Source organism: Ambystoma mexicanum, chromosome 6p, assembly GCF_040938575.1.
Source record: "Ambystoma mexicanum isolate Mex_15411 chromosome 6p, UKY_AmexF1_1, whole genome shotgun sequence".
Classification (NCBI taxonomy): domain Eukaryota; kingdom Metazoa; phylum Chordata; class Amphibia; order Caudata; family Ambystomatidae; genus Ambystoma; species Ambystoma mexicanum.
The window spans coordinates 1,502,844,984-1,502,866,071 of record NC_090935.1 but is presented as its reverse complement, the minus strand read 5'-3'; the positions used below and the strand labels follow the sequence as shown (position 1 = coordinate 1,502,866,071).

The 21,088-nt window shown below is 44.0% G+C and overlaps 1 protein-coding gene across 1 annotated transcript in view; it reads right to left on the bottom strand.

The window, feature by feature from the left end:
• Positions 1-3,958: 3,958 nt before the first annotated feature.
• The window catches only part of BMP2K (BMP2 inducible kinase), a 1,074,721-nt gene continuing 1,057,591 nt past the window's right edge, over positions 3,959-21,088 (bottom strand). The window contains exon 14 of the mRNA XM_069626343.1: positions 3,959-4,455. Within this exon, the coding sequence (XP_069482444.1) occupies positions 4,254-4,455 (202 nt within the window). The 3' untranslated portion in view covers positions 3,959-4,253. The remainder of the gene's footprint in view (positions 4,456-21,088) is intronic.

Below are 21,088 nucleotides of genomic sequence, written 5' to 3'. Positions count from 1 at the left end.
GCCAAAAGGGGGGCCCCGGGGGGAACGCGAAGCGTTTTCCCCCCGGGGAGTTTTTGGCGCTGCACACGGCCAGCGAGTGGCCGTGGGGGGCAGAGCGCCTCCCGGGGGTATTTAAGGGCTCAGGGAAGGTTCGGGGGGCAGGCGACAGTTAGAACTTGGTGATTGTCCCGCCCTCCCACCCCTTCATTTTGGTTTCAGGATGGTGTCTGGTTATGGAATATGGGGGGGTCCATTGTTCATGGGATTATGCGGGGGGGTTTTAGATGACATGGCGAGTTTTTTTATGAGTTTTGGGGTCTGTTAGGATGGTTGGGGTTAGTAGTTTTGTGTGACAGGTCAGGGCATTGCGAAAGTTTGTGTGTAATATATGTTGCTGATGTGGCAGGTCAGGCTGGCTGCAGGTCATAGGAAGGGGGAGTTTGGTGTAGAGGGGAGTTTGAAGGGTGTTGAAGTGGGTCGGGGTGCCGGGGGCATGGCCCCTTTTGATGTGGGGGGAGGAAAGCACAATGGGGGAATGACACGGGAAAGGATGGGGTGGGGCTGTTTGCACAAGCAGGTCACCCCGGGGGAACAGGTATTGAGCCTGGAGGGGCATGGCCCCTGGGAGAAAGCGGGACGCCTGGAAAAGGGGCAAGGAGACGGTAGGGTCCAAGGGATAATTGGGGAGGAAATAGGTTATTTAATTATTTAATTGTTGGGGGGAAATGAAAATGAAAATGTTTAATTTATTTAATTGGTTGTTAAAATATTTCTTTAGTTTGTTAGGCCATGGAGCCAGTTAAGCGTTTTGATTGTAAGCTTTGGCCTGTCACATTAAAGCAACCTTTACACTTTTAAATGAGTCTGGGTTTTTGTGCAGTAAGCCAAAAAAGGGGAACAGTGGCACCTCATCTGGAAATGTTTCCAAATAGTTTTTATAGATCCATTTAATTACATTTTCGATGGAATTTGTTTCCCACTGGAGAAGTTCTGCTAAGAAGGAAAGCGATTTGTAGCGATGAGGCTCACTTTCGATTCTGTAAGGATGTAAAGGTTTTAGAAATTATGAGGCATCTATTGATGGAATGTCCTGCTCTCTTTACGGAGAGAAAGGCTTATTTTAGAAAACTGTTGCTAGATGTCAATTGGGCCAACAGCGTTAACTTATGGAAGAGATGTTTAGGTGCAAACCTAACGTCAGTGGGGATTGTGCTGTCGGGCTTTTTAAACTTTTCGAAGTTAAGAAGGACAAAGGAATAAATTATGATCTTGCTTTTAGGTCTAATCAGGTTTTAATCATAATCATTGCGTTGTATTTTAAAGTATGAAGTGTTTTAAATACTGGGATGCTAAAATCATTATTTAAATAATTGTCATTTACATTTTTTACGGAAAAAACAGGGTTTAAATGCAATAACGTATTTTTTAAATGCAATATGCGTTCATATTTACTGAACGCAATGTTAATGGATTGTCTTCCTCTTTATGAATATGAAACGTTTTTCTTAAACTGTACACAATAAAACTATAAATATTTTCAGTTACACACTACGACCTTTTAGATCCAACCCTTTTAGCAGTTTGATTTCAGAATTTCCTGTTGCCCACCTCATTGTTATTAGATCGATGTGCAATGACCATTTTGTATTTTAATTGTTGAGTTTTCATCTGTTTTAAATTGGTGGTTGTTTATGCACCTTGTACAATGACGCGAATTGGACAAGTTTCTAGTGGAGTGGACAGCCTGGTCTAAAGTGGAATAATGGACTAAATCGCTTAACAGTTATCATAGAGAAAAGCTGTTGAGAATAGGAGAATTATGGGACTGAATATGACTTATCATATTGATATGGTTATTAGATGGTTGCAACAGTGACCGATGCACTAGGCACTTTATAATCTGTTGATTGTTGAATAACAGAGAAGATTGCCGTAAACACAGCAAGCTGCTATTGCACTAGTCACTTTATATGACTGCATAATGCGACCATTATATTTTGCATTTCAGAGATAGCCGGCTCACACACCTAGTATGGAATATTGATCAATGGTTATGCTGCCAATGCTAGACATTATCTGCCAGTGCACTATGCACCTTATACTAACTCGACATGCTGCTATCACATCATGCACTTTAGATCAACTATATATGCTGCTATTGCACTATGCACTTTAGAGACAGCCGGGGAATTTACCCAGCACGGCATATCGATTAATGTTTATGCCCTGTTGTCAATGTTTGACATTCTTCGTGAGTGCACTATGCACTTTGTACTAGTTTGGTATGCTGCTATTGTATAATGCACCTTAGAACATTTCTATATGCTGCTATTGCACTGTGCACTTTATAGACTGTTGAACAATATGTCAGGCAATTGGATTTAATAACACGTAGGTTATTTTGTATAGTTCAGAAACAACATTCAGTGCAGTACTTGGATTTGTCGATACTTTGGGCTCTTTATTTATGACACTCTCATCATAGTACACTACGCACTTTAGATCACATATATATACTACGATTGTTTTAAATTGGAGGGTTCGCCATTACTAGCCCATTGCACAACCTATTAAAAGGGTGACTCGCAACATACGTTAACAATATCGATTTGGAGCGCATTCCGTATTGGTAAACATTGACGGCACTGTGTAGTTGGCATTAGACTGACCAACATGCTGTCCAATAATAGAGAATTGTGGCAATATATACAGCAATCACCAAGCAGAACCGTTTGGTAATATGGATGAAACGGGATTCGAGTTATATTGGCAGACTATGTATGTGGCAGGTCACATTGTACTACAATGATCAAAATAGACATTTCGTGTAATGGCATTGGGCTAACATTCAGTGTCGGAATGCATTTAAAATCCAATCAACCATTTATCAGTGACACAAATAACTAGGCAAAGATGGCCGATGTGTTTAGCATGTCATTGTAAGGCGAGCTAAAAAAGTACTTTTTCCATTTTCCACCTCTCATCAGAGGCTGGACACTTTCTAACGAACACCTGAGTGAAGAGGCACTCTGTTGTGAACAAGCAGCGAGTGAGCCACGAAACGCGTAAACGCCTCAGCAAATTATTTGCTACACTTGGGATTACCATACCTTAATGGATTTGCTATTTTTGTTTGCCGTGTTTTTCCCTGATTTTTACTAAATAAAGGAATAAATGGTTTTATGAAGCAACATGTATCCAGATTTGTTACTGCAACCGATATGGAGAGTGCTACTCAAGTTGTCTGAACAAAGAAATCAGCATTTCAAAAACATATATATCTATATAAAATGGCAAACCTATGGCATGTTTCGATACATTCTAACATCGTCTAGCCTCGATTGATGCAATTATTGATGATATCCTAGTAAGGCAGAACATCCGATGAAAAAACCAAAGGACACTAACGGACAAGAAAAGTCTCAAATACATGCTCAAATCCTATTTTCTTGGTTTATTAATAGGAGCATCAGAGAGTTTTAAATCTAATTCAAATATTGAAGCTCTTTTCTTAAACACCAAAGAGTGCAAGCAATCGAGAGACAGGAAACATGCAGATGAATGCTTGGCAGACATACGGCTGCTTGAGGGCTTATGCACAACCAAATAGTGCAGACCATTGTGAAAACCGGTCTCTGAATAATCCTATTTCTTCTAACATTTCATTTAAACTGGTTAAATAATAATTTCATTTATTTTGACAAATGAACACTTTTGCACTCAAGTTTGGCAACCGAGCAGGAGGAAAACTAAGCACTGCTGACATATCTCTGAGAGCCGGGGTAGTAGCGTGTGAGATTTGGTGACATGCTGCAACAAAGTACAAACTAACAGCTAGTTCCTTAACCACCTTAGAAGGTTACAGTATATTGCACAATTGAACAAAGAACTGCATGTTAAGCCACTGTCAAAGAGATGAAGAAGTTGGACATGGACGTGCAAGAAAAGAGAGAAGCAAATAATTAGCAAAGCAAGCATCTAGATCTTGAGAACGGTTTTTATTTCAACATGTTTGGCATGATGGTCTGAAGACCTCAATTTCAATAGGGATAGGATGTTCGGTCACATACTGTGCATCATAATCTAAATGTCAGAAGCCGCTATAACTGCACAGCAAAAATACACACTTTAATTAGATTTAGAAAGAAGAGTGTTAGGGCAAGAGATTTAATGGGGCCCTCAATTGCTCTGAAAGAAACGTATATACAGCAGTTTACAAGGAGGCCCACACCAGGGCAGTGTCAAACAGTTGATTGAATTTACAGAGCCCCGATTTATTGTGAAGCGAAATAAGCCTCCAGGTGTCCCTTACTTGATCTGAGATGGTCAAACTCTCTGTCCAACAATTCCTCTTCAGTTAATTTTGAGAAATTATCCTCCCCAAATGGGTTCCAATGTGACATATCTGGTGGGTTGGTACGTTGTTGCGTTGGGTAGCTTGCAGAGGTTTCTTGGTCAGGAGTGACAGTTGTTGACCTAAAGTAGTTTTGGTGAAGGGAGACAAAGAAAAAAATATATCGTCCTTGTTGGATAATAAGTACAATAATTTAAAGAAAATACAAAATAACTAAATTAAATTACAAAAACATACACTGGCAAAGCCAACAGGCCTGCATTTTTTAAATAGTTGTTAGTCTTGGTTTATGGATAGCTAGAAGATTGGATGGATGAGTTGATAAACACGATTGTATAAATTGATGCTAGATTCCACTGTGAATGGATGTGTTTGGACGGATGTATTTGTGGGCATGGGTGAAGAAAGATGTGTGTGTGTGTCGGGTTAGATGGGTGAAATGTGTATGCAGGGGAATGAAAAGGGGATGTGTGATGTGATGAGTATTTGATGGAATGGATGTGATTAGGTGGATGGGTCTTAAAGTGAATAGGTATATGGATGTAAAATAGAATGGATTGGTGATACTGGATGAGTGAGACAAAGCTCTTTTCTCTCTAGCCAGATGCAATTCCAATCAATACCATGCGATGTATAATCTACTTCTATGGTCTAGGAGGACAATCCAAGCACAACATTACTTTTCAATGGTGGGTGCTCCTCTGCAGACCAGCATTTGTGTTAATAAAGCTATTAATCACACAGGTTCCTGTATCCATGTCTCGTTTCTGAATTGTGTTCATTTGATGAGAAACCTGAGCACAACAGGGTGTTGGGAGCGATTAGAAAAAAAGTGACTTCTGTATCATTTAATACTAGCAATAGTGCAATAATAAAAGCACCCACCTGTTTCTATGGTGCTTGCCCTCAAAAGTTCCCAGCGCCAAAGCATTGTAATGGCAATGCAGTTTTCCATTGGGATAGAAATCTTGCTGTGTTCTTTTTAAAATCTGCCTATCAGGTGAGAGAACTCTGCCTCACTTTCACTATATACAACACTAGTTCAGGGGATAGAAGGGAGATGTCAACAGCACTGATAACTCCCAGCCAATGAGCGGGGATGAACTGGCAACTTTTAAAATAAAGCCATGCATGTGCAAAGTCTGTATAACTAGCAACATGGGGTGAGATTCAGTGTGATTATATAGCGCACAGAACACAACAAACAGTGTATGGACACTTTTGCAGTCTTTGCTGTAGTATTCACTAATTCCCCAAAGTTTGAACACGAGTTACTCGGTTAAGGAATACATATCCAATTTAATGGTACTCAAGTTATCAACCAAGGAAGTAGGGTGGGCTAATTTAGATCTTCTGAGCAATTCAATGTTCTGAAGTTCAGATTGACCCCTTGTTTGAGGCGAGTAGTTAACTAGTGAGCTATGTCAGTGGTGTCATTGAGGAAAGCCTGCTATAGACTTACCCATTATGTCTGCACACAGGCATTTGGAGGGAAGCTTGCAATAAATGGCCATGCTGTACCTGTAATGGGAATATACTACTGTCCCTACCAAAACTGTACCTGTGCCTGCTTGCGAGGAGGGACTGCCCTTTCTTGGTCAATGCTATACATTTGTTCAAATGTAAGGAAAGCATAGACTGGGTCTGCTGCACAGGTGTGAGAGAATCTGGCAGTGGCCCTGTTAATACTCTCACCTTGCCAAAGCTTTACCTGCTTCTATTTCTGAGTGGAGTTTCCACTGGCCCTGGCTTTGCTACGCCTTTTTTATGAGAGATGTTGTGATGTGATTTCTTCTTAGTTTGCCTTCCCTGCTTGCATGCTCGATGTCATGAATATTTTGAGGTTGAAGAGTCTGTATGAGTGAGTGTTTGTAAGTGTGTTTGAAAGAGTGCGTGTATGAGCGAGAGAGACTTGCAAAGACACAAACCGAGAGAGAGACCGGCTGAGTTTTCCTAGGATGACAGTTGGAGAGAGGCAATGCATCGAGAGGGTATGGCGGTGAATGTTGATTCCTGCTGTTTGTATTGTGCTACTGCTGAGGCCTTTGCGATCCCAATCCTGTAACTAAGAACAACAAATTACTTACCCATGGTAACGTTCTTTTTACTGGATGTTCCTCTCATGGATTCTCATCTTAGATATATCCATATCCTGCTTTGCAGTCTTAGAATGTTTTTGACAGCAGAGGGCGCACCGACGGTTGCCAATATCATGGCCAGATGTGACGATGATAGTATAAATAGAATGCCCTCGCCCTCAGTTCCTAGTTTTTCCCTCTTACTCTACAGACGATTTAAGGATTAAATAACCTGCATAGGCGTTCAAAAAGAGAAGTATATTAAAACATTCACCCACAGTGAGAGGGGTAGGCTGGGAGGGTGATGATGAATCCATGGGTGGAACATCCAGAAGAAAGAACATTACCAGGGGTAAATGATTTGTTGTTCTACTGGATTGTGTCTTCCCCCGGGTTCCTCATCTTAGCCTCCTATAACAGTTTTGCAGTTTTGTAGAAGTGAATTTTGTATAATTCTCCTGATTATAGATTGATATTGTGCAGAATGGCTCTTCCAAGCAGAGCATCCTGGCCCAACAGTGTGTCCAAGCTGTAATGCTTTGAGAAAGTGTGGAGTGAGGACCAAGTTGTGGGATTTCCTTTTTTTAAAAAAATTCTGTTTATTAGGTTTACAATACAGCAGTTCTACATAAGTACAAACAAACATTGTAGTATTCAATTTCAAATGAAAGTCATGAGCAAACCATTTAAACCAAACCCTAAAGTTAAATTAAACCATACAAAACGTAACTGAATGGCCCTCAATAAACATAATATCTAATACACACTAAACATCACAAAAACAAAACATCACAAAGAGAAGGAAAGTGGAATAAAAAAAAATGCTATCCTTCATATGTCACCAAATACTTCCACAGTATATACAATCAATCATAGAGGGCATCATAGAGGGCATCAAACGATCCCCACAGCAACAAATATTCATCTTACTTGATAAACCATAAGTTTGTCCATTTTCACCAAACCAATAGCCCAAAACCTGTCGAGTAACCCCAATTGGTTTCAAAACCAATTTCTTGTTTGATAATTTTTCCATACAGTAGAGATTATCTAAATTAAACGGCACACACATCCCTCTCTCCATCCGCAACCAGAACGGCTCATTTACAGTCTCAGCTCTAAAGTAATAGGAACTCTAGAAAAAAGGACCTATAATATTTGATCAGATCTGGGTAGCCAAAACCACCTTCTTCCACTTTCTGCATCAATATGAATTTCGGAACACGAGATCTTTTCCCATCTCCCCACAAAAAGGTCTGAAAGAGCTTCTCAATCTTCAATAATTATTTTTTTATAAATCAACAAAGGAATAGATTGAATACTATACAATATTTTGGGCAACATAGGTTTAAGTTCAATCTTTCCCATTTCCTAATAATTAAAGTCATCTTAGCTAATACTTTATACAGATTACATTGTATTATTTTGTTCAAATCACCAACCACATAAATCCCCAAATAAGTGACACCCCCAGGCGACCAGCCACAATTCCAGATGTCCCTAATTCCATTATCACATGTTACAGACAACAGAAAAATCTCAGTTTTTCCCCAATTAACTTTGTGGCCCAACAGTTTACCGACCTCCTCAAATATTTCTCTCACCACAGTGCCACATTCTCCTGGATTGGACTACAAAATCAACATATCATCAGCGTAAGACAAGAGCTTAACCTCAACTTTCCCCACACAAATCCCCTTTATCAGCTCACATTGCCTAATATTTGCCGCAAGCGGTTCCAATGCTAAACTGAACAAAAATGGCGACAATGGGCAGCCCTGGCGCGTACCTCTGGATAGGTGAACATTTTTCGAAATAACACCATTAGTCAATACCCTAGCTCTAACACCATTATGAATACATTCTATCATCATCATAAACAGGTCCAAAACCCATCTGCAACAATGTATATTCCATGAATTTCCAGTTGACTCTGTCAAAGGCTTTTTCTGCATCGAACAAACCAATGATTTTATCTGAATCCTTTCCATAATGGGCCCCAATCACATACAACACAGTCCTAATATTATCATATCCAAAACACCCTGGTACAAAACATACCTGAGACTCATCAATTAAATCACCTATACATGACTTCAATCTATTGGCCCATATTTTAGTGAAAATTTTCAGGTCCACATTCAACAGTGAAATCGGCCTATAATTCGCACATCGCTTACTATCCTTATTTGGCTTCGGTATCACAATGCGCAATGCTTCTTTCATTGAATCATACATCTCACCGAAGACATGAGTACATTATTGTAACGCTCACCTGGCTCCACGGAGGCGCTGACCTGGTCTGGATTGCTGTGACCTCTTCAAGCGTGATGCGCAGGATTCGAAACACCGACTGAACTGGACCCCCCAAATCTGGCTTGTCTAGCCCGTAGAAAAATCTTTCTGTAGGTGGAGAAAGGGGATTAAGTGACTGCAGAGTATTGTGATTGCTTCCCACCTCCCCTTTGCTCTTCTCTGACCACCTCCGAAATCCCCAATGAAGGCTCACCTTAATGTTTGAATGGATGAGCTCTCCATCCTGCTTCTGGTGCAGGGGCGGGTATTTGACCAGTTACTTCACTGGTTTCGGAAGGCGAAATGCCGTAAGTATGCTGTTTAAAAAAGTTCAAGAGTAGAGTCTTCTCTTTGTTTGCTTTTCTTAACCTGCGATCTGTCCTTATTTTCAGGTGCAGAGTGGAAGTGATGCTTCGAGGGATATTGCCGGAGATAAACTCAGGTGAGTTTGTGATAAAATGATCCCTTTAAATGTCTTTGAATCCCTCTAGTAATGTCTTTCTTTTTTCCCCTTAGGGGCTGGGGTGCGGTACCAGGTCAAGAAGTGGCGCCGACCCGAAATGAGGAGTGGTTCCGTCAAATATGGCCAGGTAAGTCTTGTGACGGAAAATCAGGCTTTCCTCATTTGTTCCTCCTGCTCACCTTTTGTCTCTTCTTCTCCCCTGCAGGTGCAGAGAAGTGGCGGAATGCCCAGAAGGTCGCGGTGGATAGTGAAGAGCCCACGAGGCAGGCGAGTGATGCGCGGCGCTGCAACAAGTAGCGCGATGCTTTTAAAGAATGTCTATCTTCAGGATCGCTGGCGTGATGGTTCCGGACACAGGTAGGAAGTTAGATTAAGTTCTTGGTTTTCACCTTTTCTCTTCCCTTCCTTCCTTTCAGGTATCCCAAGATCGAGGCGGGCGTGGCTGGAGGCAAGATGCAGGAGCAGGCACGGTGAGCGTTCAGCTGCTAGATGCAGAGCAACGCGAAGCACGTGTGGCAGTCCGGGCGTGGTTTAAATAGCCTTGGAAGAAGTTCCAGGTAAGTATTCTTCCACGTCCCCACCCAAGTAAAGTAGTTCCTTTGATAAAATAGTCCCTCCTAAGCCTCATTTGGCTTGAGGCTTCATGCAGCATGGTCTGCGTCAGGTAAGTGCACCAAACACCCTCTTTTATGAGCCTGGCGCCTATGGCGCCAGGACTGATGTCCAACATGAGCCTGGCGCCAAAGGCGCCAGGACAAAGTCCAAAGAGCCCCTATTAGGGGCCGCTGGGCTTTTACCCGAGGGCATGATGCCTGTTCCCGGGGGTGCTGGGCCTGTTCTGGTGCTCCGGGGGTAGGCATCATGACAATTATAGACCTCACACAAGATAGGGGCCAAGTCAGCTTCAAATTTCTTATAAAACTCAGAGACTATACCATCCGGTCCAGGGGATTTACCTTCCTTCATTTGCAAGATCGCCAAGCTAACTTCAGACACATCAATCAGTCTCCAGCTGATTTCTCTTATCCAAAGTCAACTTGGAAAGCGTGATTTTATTAATAAATGCAGTTAAACTATCAGCATCAGGCTGCCCATCTTTCCTATACAAATTCTCATAAAAACCTCTGAAGTGGTCACAAATTTCGTCGGACCTATTTAAAGTAACCCCAGTATATCCGTCAGAATGAAGTTTAAGTTAATTAGCCAACAACCTCCCATTTCTATCTCCAAACTCCCAAAACCGTTGTTTAGAATAAAACATGCTTTTATCTGCCAAAGTCTCAACATAGCCATTCACTTCAGACTCCAACTTCCTTAAATGTATCCTTCGGTTCCGAATCATTATCAGCACAAACCTGTTGCATAGACTTCACCCCCCCCCCCTTCCAACTTCTTAAGTTCCTCGTGACTTTTCTTCCTAGCATGAGCCGTTCTACTGATCAGTTCACCTCTAAGGACTGCCTTAAAACAATCCCAAACAGATTTAACCCCAGCTGAACCCCTATTGTCCTCAAAGAAACAACGAATGAAATCCTCCAAACCTGATGTAACAACATTGTCTTTAAGTAAAGCAGCCTGCATTCTCCATCTCCTAGATCCCTTATCCACCCCTCCAAAATTCACCTGCATATCAACCAAAGCATGATCCGAAATACTCCTTTCCCCAATATTGGAGCTCCCCACCTTATTAATTAATGTCTTACTCACAAAAAAATGATCTATCCTTGAGTAAGAATTATGGACAGGAGAATAAAATGTATATTCTCTTTCATTCGGATGAAGATGCCTCCACACATCGGTAAGTCCATACTTAAACACCAATTCACGCAATTTAGCACTTATCTTTTCCCCAGAATATCCACATTCAGATTTCTGATCTAGACTACTGTTCATAACTACATTAAAGTCCCCACCTAAAATAATTACCTCACCCTCCATCTTATCCGGCAACAAGTCTAGCTTGGCGAGAAAATCAATAGTCGGCGAACACGGAGCATAAACTGTCACCAATGTTATGATTTTCCCATTATAAATGACATCAAGTAATAAAATACGTCCCTCATCATCTGTTAGCGTTTTTTTAACCAACACTTGAAGGCCTTTCCTAAACAATATACTTACTCCCCTTGACCTAGAATCATAATAATTAGAAATCACCTGCATGTATTTTGGACTGACCAAGTAACTTCCACTTTGCTCAGTTAAATGAGTTTCTTGAAGCATAACCACATCTGCTCCACTCCTCCAAGCCCTTCAAGCCCTTGCCAAAACCATGCGTCTCTTGATAGCACCACCAATCCCCTTAACGTTCCATGTAGCAAAAGTCAACAAAGCCATATTATAGTTCCCAAACTCAATATATCTACACCTCGGTCAATATACAGTGACAGGATAGTAAAGCAAAAACAACACACACAAACACAACTATAGCATTCTACAATTTGAAAAGTCCAATATACATTAGACTTAAAATAAGCAAATTTATATACAACTAGAACATTATTCCGAACCATATCCACCAGAGACACATCCTATGCCCTGCATGAAAAACAAGTAAAAACTTCCCTAATAAGCAAACTAGTAAAGAATACACCAAATTTCTCCAGCCCACTATTAACATTAAAATAAATAAATAAAAGATGAAGTAAAACACATAATGAAGCAAAAAAAACAAATATCAACATTAATCGAAAGAACAGTCCAACTCAACATGAGATCAAAAGCAGTCTAGGTACATTTCACTATCTGCCTAAATGAAACAAGAAATAAAATAACCAGCGAACAGCTGATAAAGCATCACTCTGTCATCTCACAACCACCATATACAGGCAAACACAGCCACTACAATACAACCCTTCCCTCACATCATTTCCATGCCATCCACATCTTGATCTTCTTCCTTCTATAGCCTACAACCCCACCATATATTTCAACTCAGAGTATAACAGCTAAAGATGCACAGACTTACCAACAACCACAGCACTCTGAAACACAATATAATCATACCAAACCACAGAAGCCACGTCAAACAATCTGGTAGACATCCATATCCCTAGACACCCAATCCACCCCCACATCTACCACCGCCATATGATCCTGTCAATTAGTTCATTTACCCCACATATTCAAACAATCTTATCCAAACCTATTAAGAGTAAATAATATATAATCAAAAGGACAGCAACCAACCCCAAATTAGCAGTGGGGCAGACATTCCCAAACCCAGTACGAGGCACACTAAACGTGAGAAGTACTGTAAATGAATACAACTTACACCGTTCCCCCACAACCCCTACCAGTCCCAGACCATTCATAAAGCATAAATAATTAGGCACACATATTTCAATAGCACATTAAGGACACATCCATCTTGAAATTATGTCATGCCTATCACATTACATCCACCAAGAATTACCAACAGCATTTCCAATTGCTCCAGCAGTGTCTCCCACAAAGAGGTTGGCGAACAGTGCTGTATCACTGCAATACTTAAATGCACCAGCAAACATAAAGCTGCAAGTCAGAGGCTATTAAATCAGGGGAATCCTAAGTTGTGGCATTTCTAATGTGCTGTACTGAAACAACTCTTTGGAGAGCCAAAGTGGTTGCCACTCCTCAGGTGACATGGGATCTTAGGTTTTCAGGGACATCTATTCCAACAAAGGAGTAGGACTCAGAAATGTAAAGGATGATCTAACGTGATAAAGTTTATTTGGTCACAGCTTGGGCTAGTCTGTGGCCAGTATAACCAATAAATAGTTGGTCATCTTGCTTGATATTTGCCATCCTAGAAATGTTGAAACTAAGAGCCCTTTTCAGGGCAAGTCTTTGTAATCTCTTCATCCTTAGAAGGGTGAGAAGGTGAATAGAAAGCTGGTAGAGTTCTTTTATGTGTTAGATGGAATTCAGATTCAGACACTACCTTGAGAATGAAGGAGGGACGAACCCTCAAAACTACCTTCTCCTTGGAAAATATATCAAATGGTGGTTTGCATGACAAAGCTTTTGGCTCACTTCTGGTGAGCGGACGTGATGGCTACCAAAAAGATAGTAGTCAAGGTTAATAACCTGACTAGACAAGAATGGAGCGGTTGAAATGGAGCTTCCATTAAAAAAGTTAGTACCAAATTCAAATGCTACAGCGTAACCAGAAAATGGACCAATAAGAAAGTATTTGTCAGACCTTTCAGGAATTCTATGACCATCGGCATCTTAAAGTAAGAGCCTTGTTCCGGCGTGCGTTTAAAAATGAATAACACCGCCAGGTACCCCTTGACGGTAGCCACCTTCAGCCCCTGATGGGCTTGGTGCAGTAAAAATGAAAGCACTGCAGGTAAATTACAAGAAAAAAGGATCTATATCTTTGTCTCTACACCAGCTGCAAAATGTGTTCCAATGGCAGCAGTATAGAGCATTGGCTGCTGGTCTTCTGGCCGAAAGCAACACCCCCATAGCGTCTTCCGAGAGGTCCCAATCTTTATAGCTTAGCCTCTTAGAACCCAGGTGTGATTCTGATTGCTGGGTGAAGAAGACGGCCTCCCTCTTGTGAGAGTAGGTCCACTCTCGCAGGAAGACAGTGTAACAGGGGTCCTCCAAGGCAAGTAATGACGAACACAAAACTAATCCAAAAAGGAGCGTACACCAAGCAGGAAGTAACTATTTATTTAGGCCCAGACACAGCTGGGAGAGCATGATTCAAACAGCACAGCAGAACTGAACTGATTGAAGAGAGCTGTCAACGCTGCCCCCACTAGGTAAACTGTTTATAAACAACATCATTTGCATGAATACATTTCAAACATTTTTTGAAACACTTTACAAAGCTGATTGGTGGGACTACGTCAGTCCCCTATATCCAGGCATACACTGAATGATTGCAATTGGTTCATGCCATTCTGACCCCCATTGTCCCACACCACCCATCGTGAAGGCACAAACCATCCCACACTGCCTGATAACTACGTATCAAAGCATTACGTGATTGTGCTGACCATTGGAACTTTATTCATCTTCCATTAGTCAGTTCCCATCGAACACACAAGACAACTTGACAAAGGGGAAGACATTCACACGGCATCTGACCAATTAGGTGCCCCCGCAGACATAGACAAGGACACAACACACTGTTGCACCTTAGGGACACCGAAACTCTCCTGTCGATTGCTTGTCATGTGCTCACCCTCTCGCCCCACAACCCTCGTCCCAGGACCAACTGCCAAGGGGCGATTTGAAACTGCTTAACCTGTGGTTTACATTTTATTTGCATGCATTTAATTCTTAATTCTCTACACTTCCCAGCGAGCACCCAGATGCCTGGTTCACTGGCCTCCAAAGTATCAGCTGGTCCCATTCCCCTGCGGTTTTGTTCTCCTGGGAACTGCCAACTTGCAACATTTCTCCAGCACACTGCTTTAGCCAAGCACTCGAGAAATTCATGTTTGCACAGGGCCTGTGGCTTCGAACAAATGTTTTACTTACCTGTGGCCTATACTCCAAAATAGCTGCTATATTGTTTACTATTGTGCTACACTACATTTTCTACCCACTCCCCCTTATCTCTATCGCTTGGGACTGGGCTGAGATGATCGGTCCATCTGGTGCCGGTGACCCCAGGAGGCATGGGGTCCATGGACAATCGTTGACTGTCCAGGGGCTGCGCCTGGACCGGGAGGCGGTGCTCCTAGATAGCAAGTACTGTATTGTTTTGGTCTTTATAGGGCCTAGAGCAATAAACAGAGGAGATATTTCTGGCGGCGGCGTGGGATAAGGGCAGAGTGACTTATCAATGCAGTCCCCCACACCAGGTCCTGACTCCACAGGTAAAGAGAGGAGCAGTTGTTTGTTAAGGATGCTTATAGTTGGGGAGAAGTATGGGGGGTGGGGGAGTTCAGATGGGGTCTGGGGATGGGGACAATTGAGGAGGGGAGTTTGGTTTATATTGCACAATGGGGTGGGGACGTTCACCACCAGTCTATACCAGCACACCAGGGCACCTGCTGGCCGAGAGGAGGCACAATGTCTTTGGCATGGGGAGGGAACGTAAGATGCTCAGATGCCCAACGTGGAATGTCAATGGCATGTTAGATAAGATCAAAAGGGGCCTGGTTATGAGCTATATCCGGGACCAGAAAGAGGAGATCATCTTATTGCAAGAAAACCACCTTTTGGGGATGATGCTCCATTGCTTAGGGAAGGGGCAGTACAATGTGGTGGCACATGCAGGCTACAATCGAGAGGTGGCGATACTAGTGCACAAGACCGTTCCACTTCAAGTAGATAGGGTGAGAAGGGATGGGGGGGACGATACATAGGGATTACGGGCGACTTGTGGGGAGAAACCGTTTTGATTGAATTTATATGCGCCTCCAACACTGCAGGCGGAGGTGTTGGTAGAAATACAGGCCCTGTTGGTCATGCACAGGGCAGAGATCACGATTGTAGGTGGGGGCTTGAATGACGTCCTCAATAAGAAACTTAGACAGTCACAAGGAGCAGCACCGCAGAAGGGGGAGGCCAGTTCTAAACTTGCATTGTTCCTGACAGCAAAAGCTTTACAAGATGTATGGAGGGAGCTGCACAACACTTCTCTTACCATTCGGGGGCCCATAACTCCCAGTCACGGCAGGACTATATATTATTGCTTTGTACAACACTTGGTAGGATGGCTGAGGCACGATACCTGCCCGGGGGATTATTGGATCACGCTTCGTTCAGCATTCAACTGGAAGGGACTCACCTTGAAATACTTGTGTATAGGCACGTCCTAAATGCCATATCACATCAAAGGAAAAACAAAGCCGGTAGGGGGACTGGAGGATGAACGCGTAGTAACTAGGGAATGATGAGATAAAAGAGTCACTCCTGGGAGGGACAGAAGAGTACTTTACCTTGAACAAAGGCACGGTTGATAGCAGTATCACGCTCTGGGAAGCACATAATGCAGTGATTAGGGGTGACAGCAAAATGTGTGATCAGGTTAAATTAAGGGAAAAGGAGGAAGCAGTGGAGGAGGCCGAAAAGACACAAATCCAGGCATTGACAGCTGAGACATGACGGGCCATCACTAAGGCGGACGGGGAATTCAAGGAACAGGCGATGGACGAGGCCCGACATATTTAGACAAACTGGTGCAGATATGATTTAGGGCATAAAGGGGTGGCGGATGCTTGTGTGGTTCTAGAGGAGAGAGAGGAAGGGGTGAGTTGGTCTGGGCCATACTGGATGGGAGGAGGGGGCTGGGAGAGTACACGGATGGGGAAGAAATAGCCTGCGTCTTCACAGATTAACATCAATCCCTTTACGTGGAGGTTCCAGGGAGTCACCGGGGGAGAGAGAGATAGGTATCTGGCCACAATAGACTTGCCATGGTTGGGGAGAAGGAACGCCAGGATTAAGTCAGATATAACCAAAGAGGAGGTGCTCGGGGCCATCCATGGCCTGCAAGCAGGGAAAGTGCCTAGCCCAAATGCGTTCTAAGCAGAGTCCTGGCGGTACATGTGGGACAAGGTACGTGACCCTATCTTAAAGAAGTTCAAAGAAAGTCGATAGAGAGGGGAACTCCTGAGGACGGCCAACATAGTGGTCATTCCAAAAAAGGAAAGCCACCCAACGAATGCCCCTCCTATCGGCCAATTTCATTATTGAATGTGGAGGCCAAGCTTTTAGCAAAGGTCCTAGCCAACAGATTGCTCCAGCTGATTAGCAAATTAATACATCCAGACCAATGCAGCTTCATGCCGGGGAGGGACACTCGGATGAACTTGAGGAGGCTACACAAAGCGCTGGAGCTATCGGAGTTACTACAAGGGCCCCATGTGGTCATGGCGCAGGACCCAGAGAAAGCCATTGACTCGGAGTGGGGGGGTTCCTCTAGGCAGCGATGGTTAAGATGGGGTTTGGATCGCAATATATGAGATGGGTACAGTTGCTATACACATGTCCAATAGTCCAGGTGCGGGACAATGGCCACATGTCCCGTGCATTCTCGCTCCAGAAGGGCACCCGCCACAGATGCCCATTGTCGCTTCTCTTATTTCTCACGGCAATCAAGCAGTTAGTCCAGGTCCTTAGGGCAGCCCACTTGGTCCAGGGGTTTAGATGGCCCAGGGGTGGGAAGACACGATAGTCTTATAAGCAGATGATCTGCTGGTGTGCATGGGGGATACAGGGAGCTCAGGCATGTGAACAATGGAGATACTCCAGGAGTTTTGGTGGTACTGTGGGCTGAAGATAAACTGGGAGAAATCAGTGATTATGTCGGTTAGGGGTGGGATAGAGGCAGTGCCTAGAGACTGCCCCCTACAGATTGACACAGAAGGCTTCAAATAACTAGCGATACTGATACACAGGGATATGGGGAAACTCCTACAGAACAACTTGGTCAAAAGGATACGTGAGGATGCCAAGCACTGGGCGACACCGTCAGTGACGTTGTTGGGAAGAGTTCACTTGTTTAAGATGCTGACACTTTGCCGACTACTGTACATGCAGAATACCCCAGTGCGGCTTCCGAACACACACTTTGATGTAATTAATGCCCCGATTAGGGGGGCGGTAAGGGGGAACAAAGCACCACCTATAGCCCTGCACAAATTGATGAGATCAGTATGGGAAGGTGGGGTGGGACTGCCAGACATCAGGAAGTATTATTGGGCTGCCCACTTAATAGTACTGAATGACTGGCTGTTTGGGGGTAATCCAACACACAAGGCTAGAACTGATCGCGCCATGCAAGGTGCAGACCCACTACAGATATTGCACAGGGGTTTGGGGTGGAGACTGCTTCCTCTGGCGGGGTAGAGGCTAGTGTGTATAAGGGAGGATACCATGAGAGCGATGGGTTGGAAAGGAAAATCAATCACCAGATTCCAGCCACTGTGGGGAAACCCGGGCCTGGGGTAAATCCGGAATTTAAGGAGTCAACCACGTTGGAGCAGGGCAAAGATTACTGAAGTGGGAGACGTGGTTGAAAACAATGCTCTAATGACCTTTCAGGAAATACAAGACAAATATGGGCTGGGCCCAAAAGAAGCACACACGCACATGGGGCTGGCACATGCCATGACCGCAGTTTGGAGGGGATCTCAACCTCCTGGAGCACAGCCCGCTGGAGATTAATCTGTTCACAGAGGGCCTGCCAAAGAAGGGGATATCGAAATTATATCAGGCTATCAACAATTGTTCGTCCGTCTCCCTCCCCACTAACCCCCAGAGAGGTCAATACGTCCTTGTGGATGAGGTTGATTCAGAATAAAATGTACATATGTTATATTACTCCAGGGATCGGCTCCCCAAGATAGGCAGACTATGACAAGTGCCGTAAGTGCAGGGAAGCGTTGGACACCTTATATCACCTGCTGTAGAAGTGCCGGTTGATTTTGGCCCTATGGGATGAAATCATTGGCAGGATGACCAGGATCCTAGACAGAACGGTCTCCAAGGACCTCAAATTGTTACTTTTACATGCTAGTGGAGACTAGGAGGGATCCAGATGGGAAAGCAAATGGATTGTAACTGCATTGATGGTGGTCAAGATCCCTCTTGACCACCATCCCACTGGTGGTCAAGTGAGGATCCGGAAACATGCCGAGTGGTTTGAACTGGGAGGTAGTGTGATGAATCAGCAATGATTTCCCCAGATAACCTGGCCTGGGACCGTTCACATGTTGCCAGGGGAAGGCAGACGCATCCTGATCCTGACCCCTGGGGGTGGTCTTCTGCGGGAGGGTTGCATGAGGGTAGGGGGCTGGGACAGTTCCAGAAGAATGGGAAACCCCCTTATTTAATATTCCCCAAAACCCCAATATTTTAATGGATTTTTGCAAAGTTTCTGAAGTCAGAAAAACAAACTGTTCATGGAGACTTCAAGTTCCATAATTACCTAAGTACTGGGACGAGGAAGAGTAACCATGCAGGAGTGGTCAGTTAACTAATGTAAATGACCTTCACCTAAAGGAGGCTTAAAAGGCCCCCTCACGTGCAGGCAAGGGGTTGGAAGGAGAAAGCAGGAGGAGAGCAGTGTGAGCAGAAGAAGCTGTGCAGACCGTGTATGCAGCCGAGTACGGGACTGGAGAAGGGAGACGCAGAGACCGTTGTGAAGCCAGAGATTGTGGCTGGTCTGGAGCAGGTCCGTTTCCGGAGCTCCCATGTGCAGAGTTCATGCAGCAGGAAGCATGTCGAGGGAACACTGTCCCTGTCAAGGCTCGTTCTGCAGTCTGCACAGGGACATTTTCCCTTTGGAGAGGTGGCTAGTGGCGGGGGCTAAGGCGGAACCGGAGAAGGTGTTTACTGAGTCGCTGGAAGCAACAGCAGCAGAGTACCTCAGGCGAGCAAGCCGACTGGTGAGTCCACAGTGGGAAGGTGACTCTGGGATGCCACTACCATGGTGTAGGCAGACAAGTTCACACGCGTGTGAATGACAGAGGCGATAAAGTTAATTTTGAATACTGAAATATTACAAAGCAGCAAAAGTGGCCTATTGAGAAACAAAGTGACTGTTAAATTGGGCAAGTAAGTTTATGGCAAGTCCACCAAACCAGGGAGGTGATCTTATTAATAATTTGCTGGCCAATAGTTGCTGCTGCGCCTGTTTCTTTTCAATGTCTGTGCCCGCCCTTCTTGTACTCTTTCTTCCCCCAGCATCTTTCTCTTTAGTACCACAGGATGGTCACTGAAGGGCATCAATTCCATTCGGGCATACCACCAGAGCAGGGCTATGCAATGTGACAAGGGAGCATAGCCCCCCAATCGGGAGGCAGCTGGGTGTACGCCTGGGTCTCACACACCCACCAGTGGTCCTTGACTGCCACTGTCCTGCTCTTCAGTGCTGGAATACTCATCACCTTGGTGCAGCCGGCATTAGATCACAGATATGTTTCAGATCCACAGGGTTAACACAAGGAAAATTGTGTAGGAATCTTGATGTGTACTGGTTGATGTCTCATCTATCTGGGTTAAAGAATGAACATATTTATTAGACGTTGCCTTACAGGTGTCATTCAATTTTGCCACTACATCCCACTAACCCTTCTGCTTGACACTGGACCATTCCCCCCTCCACTGCCCGTCATGAAAGACAGATTCCTCTATCCTCATTAATGGTCTTGTGTGGCATCATGGAATATCATGCCTGGTCGAATTTCAGCAGTGCACTCTGCTGTGCGTTGTAAACAACTGCTCCCCTCTCCTTGCACCTTCTGTGATGTATTTGAATATGTACTTTGTAGTTTAATATTTTGCCATTCTCACCAGTTGCATATAATTGTTTGCGTACACCTTTTACCCCTTATCAACCCAATGAACTGTCACCCAATGAACCTGAAAAAGACGCCTCACTTTGCACAATGACAGGTGCATGATGCACCCTTCTTCCCCCACTGCTACTTCTTGGGGCACGAAAAGCATGGCTGTCCCCTGTGATTTGTGGTTTGAGTGAGCACACAATTGTAACTTGCCCTCTCACCCCAAGCGTCTCTTATCGTACCACACATTTACCAGATGCTGTGTCGCGCTTCCCCTGAAAGCCATCATGAAACATATCTGCATTGAATAAACTCTGTTTGCTTCTGTTTTGTTCACCATTACTTTTATTAGTGCTGTTTAATCCCCAAGGAGCTAAAAACCAAATAAAAATGAAAATACACAGGAAACACTACACCAAAATAGGTTGTATTTCTTTCTTGTACCGTTGCCATATTGCTGTGAGGCCTACTGTCGTCCTCCACAGGCCTCCTCTACATCCTAATTGCAGAGACAAAAAGTCAATGAGAACTGAGCAATACTCCCCATCAAGTGGTTGTGCTCTCCTCTCCTTCGAGGGAGCTGGTGCTGTGGTCTCTGCGGATGGCACAATGGTGAATCCATGCTCTGCGATCAGCAACCTTGACGGCAGTTTAGTGTGGAGTAAATGACGGTGTGCGG